This window comes from Barbus barbus (assembly GCF_936440315.1).
Source record: "Barbus barbus genome assembly, chromosome: 27".
Lineage (NCBI taxonomy): Eukaryota > Metazoa > Chordata > Actinopteri > Cypriniformes > Cyprinidae > Barbus > Barbus barbus.
Genome location: NC_136755.1, coordinates 14,859,169 through 14,872,352, shown reverse-complemented (window position 1 = coordinate 14,872,352; position 13,184 = coordinate 14,859,169). Strand labels below are relative to the sequence as shown.

General features: G+C 36.0%; 1 protein-coding gene across 1 annotated transcript in view; it reads left to right on the top strand.

The window, feature by feature from the left end:
• Positions 1 to 13,184, top strand: part of LOC306847669 (adhesion G protein-coupled receptor B2-like) — a 316,825-nt gene that overhangs the window by 240,201 nt on the left and 63,440 nt on the right. The window contains exon 17 of the mRNA XM_079381759.1: positions 7,916 to 8,045. Coding sequence (XP_079237885.1) covers positions 7,916 to 8,045 — 130 coding nt within the window. The remainder of the gene's footprint in view (positions 1 to 7,915; positions 8,046 to 13,184) is intronic.

Here is a 13,184-nt window from a genome sequence, read left to right as displayed (position 1 = left end):
CACATGTAACAACACTCAGAATGGTATGTGTAAGTACAAATGTGTAACAGGACATTGGTAACAACACTTTTTTCACTTCACTAAACACTCGTGTTAAAGGAATTACATAACTATATTTTGTAACAACAGTATGTATAAAAGTAATTGGAACAATTTGATCCAGGGTGTGGAGATGGGTAGGTTTAGGCATATGTAAAGTGGGAAGAGTTGGATCTCGAGTTGGTTCACCACAGTAATACCAGTGTACTTACATAATAACTCCTCAGGAACTGTATAAAGTGTAACCTCCTGGTCACCAACCACAATTTATATGTAAAGCCTAACTTACTGGCCGCTGCTGTGTAACATCAAAGTAATTACATGGTAAATCCATAGGAATTGTCTACTTAATATAAAGTGTAAGACTTTCTTTACCAATAAGTGCTGTTAGTCCTGTTACTCATTTGTACTTTCATTAGCAAAAAGTGTTGTTACCAATGTCCTGTAACACATTTGTACTTACACATACCATTCTGAGGGTTGTTACATGTGTGTAATTACACAAACATTAGCGATGTAGATACTATGTACCAATATGTACTTACACTGTGGTTACATGCTACATACACATCTAGTTACTATGTAAGAACACGGGTATTAGGGACACTTAATATAAAGTGGGACCCTCAAACGGTTCATTAAAAAAATGCTTATACATTCAGAAATGAAACATAACTACTGTGTGATGCTTGGTGCTGTTGTGGCTTTGTAACTATTTTCATTTGCAGTGCAAAAACATGACCTGGCAATATTGTGTCTAAAGTGTAAGTTTCTCAGTAATAAATTCTTGTTTATTGAACTGTCAGATAAAAGCCATATAACAGTCAAAATCATGCATTAATGTTTCCAGAATATCAGACTGAGCCTTGTGCATGGAGAACTACACTTGCTCCCCAAACCAGCTCCCTTTCTTTCCTAAATGTATCAGAACTTCCCTAAATATATCACTAACATTGGTTATGAATGGTCTTGCTTGTACTAAGTTCCAGAAAATTCTTCTGTTGTACAGTGAAAAGGATATGCCAGATTGAGTGTATTTCACTTGTCATGTAATATTTCCTTTCCTTTATACTACCAGAGCTAATTATCAGTCTTTTTCTCTCTCGCTTCCTCCCTTTCAGATCACTTTCTCATTTTTCTTTCTCGCAGTGTTTTTTTCCCCTGTTTTCAGCATTTTATACTCTGCATTAATTTTAACACTCCCATAATTCTTGTCTGAACACCCTTTCACTGTAATCATATAGGGCATATTTAGCTTATAGCGCAGGTGCCTATAACCAGATTAGAATTAATTGCCTTCCTGAAATAAAACTGTTCCTCAAATGGATTAGCTGTCAGAATCCACGTTTAATTTGTTTGTTTAAGGCGTATTTTCAGCCTTCAAGGTAGACGCGAGTCCAACTTAACCACCACCCTTTGTCAAGACGACGGCTGGTGTAATCCACCACAGCTTGATCTATTTTACCAGCGTTTATCTCATGTTTTCATCCTGTGGTTTGAGGCAGCTCATCTTGTAGTGGATATTAAAAACAAAAGGGGACAAAGTCAATTTGGACTGTTCTGTAATCTGATCCCCCCAGACTACTGTCACGGCAGATCTGGTCATTTAATCAGAGACCTAAACACAAACATGGGCCGGGCCATTGATGAGGAAGGGAGCGCACTGCTGGTTCATTAAACCTATCACAGCATGTGCTAATTAAATAATGGAGCCACACTCACATACCAAAGGGTGAAAAATGACTGCTGTGGCATTTCATTATCCATATGTTACCCTCTTTGCCCTTGCTTTCAGCATGTATATTTGCTTTTTTTGTGTGTAGGGTAGAGTGGCAGCGTAAGAGTGAAAATGCCTAAGCAACTGAGAGAAAAACATCAAACCATAGGGAGAAATGAAAAGGTTCACAGAGTTTGTTTACCATGCTGGCTAATATTGTAAAGAGGGAGGGTGTGTTCACAGGATGCCCATGTGTTTTTTGGGGGGGTTTTTTACGATGCTATTTGAAGCATAGGAACGGCTATCGAGGTTACACTTGAGTGGAAATTTAATTGTGAATAGAATTGTGTTGGATTTTTGCAATTTTTATAGTGTTTTGTATTTATTTATTTTCTGGAATTAGCCCTGCTGAAATTTGGTTCATGGTACCAGCATGATTTTTTTGGTGAAGTTGTGGTTCATTGATGATCTCAGAGTCTGAAGCCCCATGGTGTTTATATAAGGTTGACTGGGGAAAGTCTCACTTTTTACTGTATAATTCTCATTGCTGATTTTTTTTTTATATATATACAGTATGTGCAGACATAAACCTTAAGGTGCTGTCACATTCACCACTGTTTGGTGAATTTTCATCAAGTAATTTTAATAGGAATCCATGCAATCTGGAATGTCTTGTGAGGACGAAAAATTTCCCCACACAGATTTTGCATCAGGTTCAAGTTGCTTTTGTGAATTTGCCATGTTGACCAACAGAAAGCTGCTTTTTGCTCACACAATTTCACAGAAAGTTTTCTAATATGACTGTACTTTTGAAGTCTTTCCAAAACTTTTGAACATTGGTACAGTTTATTAAATACAAATTGACCTTCTGTGTGAACATGCCTCATTCATAACATTTGTAACATGACCATTTGCCTGACTGAATATTTATGGATGTTTTTTGTGTTATTTTAATTTAAAAATGGTGTTTTATATTATTAATCTATTTATAACTTACATAATATATATAAGTTATAAAAGTTATATAATATATATATATATATTGTTGATACTGTATGACGCAAACTTTCAGTAATTTACATAAATAGTTCCCCATTGTACTGAATTGGTTTACATATTTATATAGTATGGTATTTACATAGGCCTAGTACTTCAAATTAAATTAGGAAGCCTAATGTGGATACCAAGGTACTATCATTCCATACTGGCAACCAGCATTCAAAACAGCATCTTTCCAGCAGGTATAATCTTGTATAAAAGATAATGTCCCGAAGGGTGGTAAATGATGTTGTCCGGACAGCGTTCCTGTCTCATTCTGAGAGCTCAGTAATTGGATGCTTTCTGATCTAAGCAAAGTATCTGTCTTGCCTGCCAAACAATGTTTTAGATGATCTTTCACAAAGCTCCGTATCTCTTATCTCAGCTGCTCCTGTTCACCTGCTGTTGATTAATATCCCCGGGAGGTTTGCACCTGATGCTCTGTGCTTGATCCTAGCCTACTAGAAATACCCAGAATTTCATTCACATGTCTGTCGGCTCATCTTTGTTTCTGTTGGCGAGAGACTTTGACTGGGAGTCGCCTGAGATCAGTTGCCTCTAAAGTGTCAATCTGCAGATCAGGGCTAGACAAAGATTGCACTTACATTGCATTAGGTAGGTTTTTATTTATTGAGCACTAGCTGTGGGAGCATATGTTTTGAAGAAAAGAATGATGCATGTTTATGAGAGAGAGAGGAAAATGTAGACAATGCAGATGTGCTCTTGTATTGGTTCTGCGTAGGTTTCACTGATATTTCACAAAAGTCTTGCATTAGGCATGAATTGCTCACACTTAAAGCATTGTTTTCTTATTGATTAGCCTAAGCCCAATGGAATTGACATGGTGCAATTCCCATCATGCAGTTGTGAGACTAGATTGTGAAGCATGCAGCAGACTACTGCAATCTGACATACTTTACTAGACCTGTCCAGCATCACTGCACTGTGATCTAGAAGCAAGAATTGACACTTTAAAATATTGAAATTGCAATCTAAATCACAAGTCTGGATAAATGCCTGATTATAACGTGCCTCGCCATCATTTGATCATCATTTGATGAATCACTGCTGGCATGACGGCTCGAAAATGTACACAAGCGCCTCTTTTAAGCAAAATTCCACAGGCGGTAATAGCATAGTGTTAATTGTGCCAGGCAAATTAAAAGTGAATATAGCTCAATCTAAATCAAGCCTAATTTGCATAGAAAGTTTGCTTTGAAAAAAATGACATTGACTTAAACTGAAATCTGGCTTGTTATTAAATAAGATGCAGAGTTTTAAACAGAAATATTGCACACAAAAGTGATCCAACTATTTAGTGAATTTGTCCTAAAATGTTTGATTAAACAATTTTGACCTTGAGTGAACATAAAATAGTTATGAATATAGTCATGAATAATTACAGGAAAGAACTATTTATTTATACAGACCTTTTTTAATTAATCTTGGGAATTCCTGTCCTAATTTATTTATTCTTGTAATTATAAGTTGACGTCGGGTTTTATCTCTATTATTGCCGCTTGAGTAGACTTTACAGACTCATAAACTCAGAATTTAAGAGATTCATTTAATATACCTGCTTCTTTTACTCCATAAAATAAAAGTACCAGGATAAAAATAAAAGCATTTTAATAATGTACCACATCTTCTATGTTTACTAGGGATGTAATGGTACACAAAAATGACTCTTTCGTTACATACCCTTGGTTTGGTATGTTTTCATACAGCGGGGAGAAAAAACAAATAGCTTCTTTTATTCTTTCTTTATTCATCTTCCTGGTTATTGAAGAAACTATGGCTTTGTCTTTAACTTCAAAAAGTATATCAATACTGCTGCAGCTGTACTGTAGTTTATACAGATTTTAAGTATTTCCACTATTGGATGCAAAATATTTTAGTAAAATATATATTTCAGTCAGAATTATTACGGTATCCATTCTACTGTGCTCTGTCTGTTTAATGTGCAAATGCACATCTGTGCTCATTCAAGTCTGTGAAGTTTAACAAAGACCCTTTGTGCAAAATAGAATTACCCGTGTGAATTTACAAATAAGGATACAACCATAAAAATGTAAATTATGCATCTCAAATTTGACAGGTTGCTTTAAACTGTACTCTTAATATAACGCACGTCTCATGTTTAGGGCCATTTGGATTGTGCACCTTTCCTCCAGAAACTCACTCTGTGCCCTCAGGTATCTTTCAGATTTATTCGCAATATCAATGTGTATTGATATATAAATGGTATTGTCCCAGCCAAGCTCATTTAGATTCAGTAAGGCTGTTTGGATATACTATAGTCAGAATTTGAAAGTCTCCAAAGGGGTCAAATACAAAAGAGAGACCTCAGTGAACTGAAAAGACTATTACTGCTTACAATACAAATCATTGCTTGGAAGTAGATGAAATTCACTTATTCATTGTTCACTTGAAAGACTCATTCATTGTAACTTTGTAAAGTCAACATGATGAATTGCCATTTGCTAAAATGTTTTCTCCTGTGGAATAACATGGTGATGAATTGCTCACAAGAAATTTCTGAATTTTGATACCATGTTGACTTAAGTAGGTTTCTTGCTCAAGGGCACAATGGTGATGATTCATGGACCATTTTTTTGGTTACTAGCAAAGAGTACAGCACTACCCTTACTGCGGGGAAAAAACGACTCAACACTTGACCGGTTATGTACATCCTTATCTAACTTGACTAGACTTTAATTTTAAGCTGTGGAAACAGAATGTTACACATATTTAATCAGTTGTGCTTTTTGTTGTACACTATTTGCTGAATCCATAATTAGAAGTTCCTCTTAGTCCGACCATCTGGCCTCAGCAGTGAGTTTAATCTGAGGATCAACATGAAGCTTTACAGTTTACATATAACAATGTTTTAAAACTCCCCCTCCTCCATTCCCATTATTTATTCTCTGAATTTAAGATGTGCATATGTGGGAGTATGTTAAGTTCACATGGTCAGACTGGTAGCTTGTATGTCCAAAAAAATACTATTAAAATAAATAAATAAATAAATAAATAAAGCATATGAAACAGATGACATAAATATGTGCATATATACATTACCGTTTAAATGTTTGGGGTGGATAAAATTATTAAATGTTTTTGAAAGAAGGATGCATTTATTTTAGGAGAAATACAGTAAAAGCATTGTAAAATATTATTACACTTTTTTTCTATTGAAAAATATTTTGAAATGTAGTTTGTTTTAGTGCTGGAAAAGTTTAATTTTTGCAGCCATTACTCCAGTCTTCAGTATCAGTTGATTCTTCAGAAACCATTCAAATTTACTGATTTTGTGTTTAAAAAAATAAAAAGTCTTATTATTATCAATGCTGAATAAACAGTTGTGCTACTTAATAGTTTTGATACATTTTATTTTGGATTCTCTGATGAATAGAACAGCATTTATTTGAAATAGGAATCTTTTATAACATTATAAATGTCTTTACCATCAATTTTATGTGTCCGTCCGTAATAAAAGTTATAACTTATTGACCCCAAACTTTTGAATGGTAGTGTAAATCAGAATCAGAATCAGAATGAGCTTTATTGGCCAAGTATGTTTATACATACAAGGAATTTGTTTTAGTGACAGAAGCTCCACAGTGCAACAAAGACAGTAACAGGACAGGACACAGGTAATAAAGAATAATACAAATATCCAAATAGGCTATGTACAAAACAGCAAAAACACAATATATAATATAGACAACTATGTATGTACAGGTCTGATATGTGCAAATTTGAAATAAAAAAAAATTAGATAAATAGTACTAAAAAAGTAAGCAAGTGTGGTGAATAAATAATAGAGTTGTGTGTTCCGCGTTTTATTGTTGAGTGTTCATGAGATGGATTGCCTGAGGGAAGAAACTGTTCCTGTGTCTGGTCGTTCTGGTGCTCAGAGCTCTGTAGCGTCGACCAGACGGTAACAGTTCAAAGAGGGAGTGTGCTGGATGTGAGGGGTCCAGAGTGATTTTACCAGTCCTTTTGCACACTCTGGATAAGTACTGCTCTTGGAGAGTGGGGACCAATGATTCACCCTCCGTAGTCTTCTGAGGTCAGATTTGGTAGCTGAGCTGAACCAGACAGTTATTGAAGTGCAGAGGATGGTTCAATGATGGCAGAGTAGAATTGTTTCAGCAGCTCCTGTGTGCTGGATGTGAATTTACCAAGCTTTACTAACTGCTGTCTGTCTGCCAGGAAGCTGGTGATCCATTGACAGACGGAGGTGGGGATGGAGAGCTGGGTTAGTTTATTCTGAAGGGTTTCCGTAATGATGGTGTTAAAAGCGGAGCTGAAGTCCACAAACAGGATCCTCACATAAGTCCCTGGTCTGTTCAGATGCTGCAGGATGAAGTGTCCCATATTGACAGCATCATCCACAGACGTCTTTGCTCTGTAGGCAAACTGCAGGGGGTCCAGTGAGGGTCCAGTGATGTCCTTCAGATAAGCCAAACCAGTCTTTCAAATTATTTCATGGCTACAGACGTTAGAGCCACAGGTCTGTAGTCATTAAGTCCAGCAGTTTTGGGTTTCTTTGGGACGGGGGTGATGGTGGAGCGTTTGAAGCATGAGGGGACTTTGCACAGCTCCAGTGAACTGTTGAAGATCTGTGTGAAGATGAAGATGAAAATATAGGCATACTTAAAATGACTTGTAAATGGATAAATGAAAGAAGGATTTAACAATCACATAATTATAATTACAGTTCAGATAAAGGCAGAAATAACGTGGAAAAGGTAAGCGATGGGAATTGGAGTGCTTCTGCTAGACATTTTGAGGACATATTGAGAACACTTTGAGTAAGAGGATTATGGAAGGCACATATGACAGCCATGAGATCCTGAAAGTGTTTATGACAAGCAGATATTTGCAGAAAGACTAGATGAATAGAGAGGACGGCCCATTATAAAAGCAAGGCCAGTGAACTTGAGGGCCATTGTGGCTGAGAGCATTTGGAGTGGGGTTGTCATCGACTAGTTCTCATAGCACTGTACAACTCACTACAGTCTCTCCTGTTCTCTCTTATGGAATGACCCAATTAATTCATTCTTTTTTTCTGTGTGTGTGTTTGTGTGTGTTGTCGTTATACCCTATCAACAGAGAGGCTGGCGAAGAAAACTGGGACGCAGAGAGCTGCCAAACGCTCCCATCGCCGGCAGTCTCCCTCACCAAATGTCTGTGCAGCAAGCTGTCCACCTTTGCAGTGTTAGCGCAGAAAGCTAAAGAACCGGTGAGTGCTATCTTTACCTTTCCACACCACACTTCACCCCTCAGCGTCTGCTCGGGACGAGGCCTAGCCGACCGAGACCTCTGTGAAATTTGTCTTATGCATAACATATGCTGCCATACATCGAGAATATTGTTCTCGAACATTGTTTGAAGTGTTTGGTTGCTCTCTAGAAGGTCCACATATGCTAGATGCTGCAGCTAAAGAAAGATCATAAACTATGTGTTCTTGGGTAATTATTTTGTTGCAAAGATTTCTTAAAGGTAGGGTTATAACATTGTGACCATCTGCGCTGTTGCTGTGACATTCGATGTGAACTTGCCTCCATAGTGTGAGGGTATCGTATGGAAGCAGATGGTGGACCAGATGTTTAATATATCATGGTATGTATTATGCGTCAGGGTATGTCTAGCTTGGGATTTCTCCCAGGTATAGTTTAAAAGCACTGATGCACAGCAATGTTGTTGTTTTTCTGTGATTATGAATATGAACTCGTGGGAACGTGATATTATGTCGTGGCCACGAGATAATTTTGTCGAGGTAACGACATCCATTTCTCGCGGCCACGACTTCTTATGTTGAGGGAACGACATATTTTTCTCGTGGCCACGAGTTTAATGTTTAAACAAACCTATGTGACCATAGCAACCCGGTATTATCAGGGATTCATTAATATATTATTTTGAATTAAGAAATTATTAATTAATTATTATAGAAATTATTACATAATTAAATTATTATATTGACCATAGGCTACCGGACTGTAGGCAACTGCGTGATGTAGCAGCATTTTATCACAAATAGGCTAAATGTTACATAAAGTACATAAAATAAAATAGACCTACAAGAAAACATTTTTATCCATCCATGCTAATATAACTATTGCTTTGACATGTTCCTGAACATTAATAGTAGTAAACAGCTTAGCCTCTTTAGCTTTTGTTTATTATGTTCATCTTATTTATTTTAGTACAAACTAATGTTTGGAGTCCGTTCTGAGTAGATATGTGTCAACTCTGAGAGGACTAGAAACTAAGCGTTGTCTCTGTGATGTGGCTTTTAGCTATCCAGGTTAATGACTCGTCCTGCCGCTTGTTATATTGACCCTCTGCCCTCTTTTCACTTAATGGAAGTGAGAGGCCCAGCAGCTGCTCAGACCTCGCTGTTCTAGGACTATGTGTCCTGTACATCTCTCTTTCTCTCTCACTCTCTCTCTTTCTCTCTCTCTCTCTCTCTCTCTCTCTCTCTCTATATATATATATATATATATATATAACTGTCCATGTCTCTATCTACATATTTATCTCTCTGTCTCTCTCGCCTGTTTTTCCGGTTCCTTTCTCCCCTCCCCTCAACTGCGTCACCAATGAAAGGATACTGACCCAGTTTAGTTTAGCCGAGTGTTTTTTCGTCTGAAAGCACCCCCATTAAAGTGATTGATATGCATGGCAGGCGAAGGGGATGCTGGGAGATGGAGAATAGCCCTGAGGAATGAGCAATGTGGGGCGGAGAGAGTAGAGCCAGAGGCCAGTCACAGCCACACAGGAGCTGGACCACACGCTGCTGGCTGCCATCACCGCTGACACCGGCTAAAGACAGCGTTCCAGGCAAACACACACATGCAGAGAGAGAGAGCGCAGTGCTGCCCATCAGGCACAGTACTGCACAGGCAGGGGCATTGAGCTTTGGGTACAGGGAGGCAAGGTGGATGCAATGCCAGTTCTAAAAACTGCAGAGCTAAAAGGAATACTAAAATAAAAAGAGGGAAAAGTGGAGGACAGAACATTTTAAAGTCAGAAGTCATGTTTACTAATAGAATATAGTAATAGAAGCCTAAAATGTGCTTTGGGTATAAGAAAAGCACTTTATAAATAAAAGGTATTACAGTATTTCCATGATATTAAGATATAAAAAGCCGTTGATCAAAAGTGACAGTAAATACATTTACTTTATGTTCATTAAAGAGTCCTGAAAAAATCTGTTTCCACAAAAAACATTTATCAGCACAACTGTTTTGTTGATAACAAGGAATGTTTCTTTAGCACCAAATCAACATATTAAAACAAATTTTAAAGAAGGCTCATGTGACACTGAAAATCAATCTTTGCCATCACAGGAATAAATTGCATTATTAAAAAATATCGAAATAGGGGGAAAAATGTATTTAAATTAAATAAGTATTTCACATTATTTTATAATTATTATTATTATACTTTTTTTTTTTTTTTGCTCAAATAACTGCAGCCTTGGTGATTATGAATAGTTGCCAGATTAGCCAGATAGCTAGAAAAGAACACCAACACTGTTTTCTTGGCAATGCTGCAGTGAAATAAATGTAAACATTTGTGCTGTTTTTATTTATTTATTTTTCCAGAATTCTTTGATGCACACAGAAATAAAGAAAAAACAAATCAAAGTATGAAAATCTTGTCAAACTATTAGTCTTTACTGTCACTTTCGATCAATGTATTGCATCTTTGCTATATGCACATATATATATATATATATATATATATATATATATATATATATATATACACAGTATATATATATATATATATATATATATATATGTATATACACACACACACATTTATTTATATCACACAGTCACACAGGTTTATATATTTATAGTATATATATATATATATATACTATAAATATATAAACCTGTGTGACTCTTTTATTTTTTGAGAAATGTATTTTGAAAAACGTCAAAATATAGTGTAGAAAGAAATACATAAACATAGTTATGTTTAATAAATTTTAAGCCTGCACCATTTAATGTTGTGGATTGTCCATATGTGATGATCACTTTACATTGTAATACCAAATTCTTTTAGTTTGCTTATTCATTTTATAATGGTTTTCTATAGTAACGTTTTCTAAAATGCATGTCATACATTTTGCAAGTCGCTGTTCTTAAAATATGCTGTGCCATTTCTGAATACGTTGCTTCTTCAGAGAATAGAAGAGTGACAAGCAGAAATAAAATTATAATTGACGGCTCATATCTGTCACCCAGACCTAAAGCTGTAGGTCAATGCTTCCTAATCGACATTTATCAATCTTTGTCCCTCATTATGACGTCAGCGCCTGGCTATTGGCTTTTGCAGGAGTGCCTGGTGACATTTGGAAGTGCAGAGTAAACGACACTATTAGCAAACAGTCTCCACCCATTAGCCTGGCTCTGCATGGGTCATCACATCTCCATCAGATATTTTAATATTCTCCAGCAGCTTAACACTGTAAAAACATCCTTACACTGTTGCTGTGTTCCAAAATCTAGTGTGCTGTCTAGGCGGCATGTTTAGGCCTTATAAATGCACTTTAAATGCAAAAGATGTATAAAAATGTAGTTTTTAAAATTGTGATTGCCTCTAAGACACCTCTATTTGGCAAAAACATCTATTTTTCACACAATGCCAGAATGCCTTGCAGATACTTTGAGGGAAATGTTTTTATTTAGTTCTAAAAGGTGTTAACAGAAAATCTAATTTAGGTCCTGTGTGTATGTGTGCTTGTTTTGCTTTACCGTATTGTCATTAGCAAAATGCTAAGCACAAATTCTACTGTTAATCACATTATTAATCAAGTATCCTTTGCACTTCAAGTAAGGAGAGCTACTTGTGTGCAGTTTGAGTGACCATACTGATGGAAAATGTTTCAAATCAGTCATATTTCAGGTTCTCTTTTGGTTAAAAGGCAGGATTATGCCTATGTAGACATCAAAACAGCTCACTTTCGGAGGAGAGCTTATTTGTTTTCTTCCTTTTTTGAATCTGTAAACCTCTGAAAAAAATCCTGACTAGGGCCCTGTGAAGTACAACAGCTGCTCTGACAGATATCCAGTGGTCTGAACACATTCATCTTGTGTTGCTCTGAGCTTTCTGCCCTCCCAAGGCTCTGGTATCTTCTCAGTATTACAGATCAAGTCTGCTCTTGGGCTTTGTAGTTGAGAACTAGAGAAGAGTCGGACATGATGGAAACTGTATTTCAATTACACTGTCCTAGGAACTTGTTAAAGGGATGTTTTGGCGTTTTGTTGAGAGACTGTAGTGTGAGTGATTTGTGAATCAGTGTTAGAGTCGAGGGAAGAGAGCAAAGACTTTTAGCAAAGACACTTTAGCCCCTGCTCATGTTGCATGGGATACAGTACCTGGAAGAGGAACCGAGAGTGAAAAAGTGTCATACTTTTTGACATGATACAATAGCATAAACTTGCTTTAAAAAATGCCATCTTATATTGTTTATTAACAAAGACTTAACTTTAATTCAGATGAGAGTTTTGGCAGAACAAGGTCTTCCTTCAGTTTCCTGTGAACACTGAAATGATGTGTGAAAGTGAAGGATAGTACTGAATATAATTTTTGGGTTACACTTTAGTATAGGGACCAATTCTCACTATTAACTAGTTGCTTATTAGCATGCCTATTATAAACATATTAGCTTTTTATTAGTATTATAAAGTTATAAAGCACATATTATGCATGACACTATTGTACGTTCCTAATCCGACCCAATACCTAAACCTAACAACTACAATACTAACTATTAATAAGCAGCAAATTTGGAGTTTATTGAGGCAAAAATCATAGTTAATGGTTTGTTAATAGTGAGAAGTGGACCTTAAAATAAAGTGTGGCCAATTTTTGTAAGATAATAATAATAATAATAATAATAATGGTAACACTTTAGAATAGGGAACACTTATTCACTATAAACTACGACTTTTCCCTCAATACATTCCAAATTTTCTGCTTATTACCGTAATAGTTAGTAAGGTAGTTGTTAAGTTTATGTAGTGGGTAGGATTAGGGATGGAGAATAAGTTCATGTAGAAGAAGGCATTAATATGTGCTTAATTACTACTAATAAATGGCTAATATTCTAGTAATATGCATGCTAATAAGCAACTAGTTAAGATACCCTAAAATAAAGTGTTACCTTAATAATAATAAATATTATTATTATTATTATTATTATTATTATGTTATCGTTTGTATAAACTGTCAGGAATAAACAAAACAATTACAGTCCATTATTATTATTATTATTATTATTATTATTGTTGTTGTTGTCATTATGTTGTGTGTGTGTGTGTGTGTGTCAAACTGTCAAAACATGTTTAAACATAGCAAT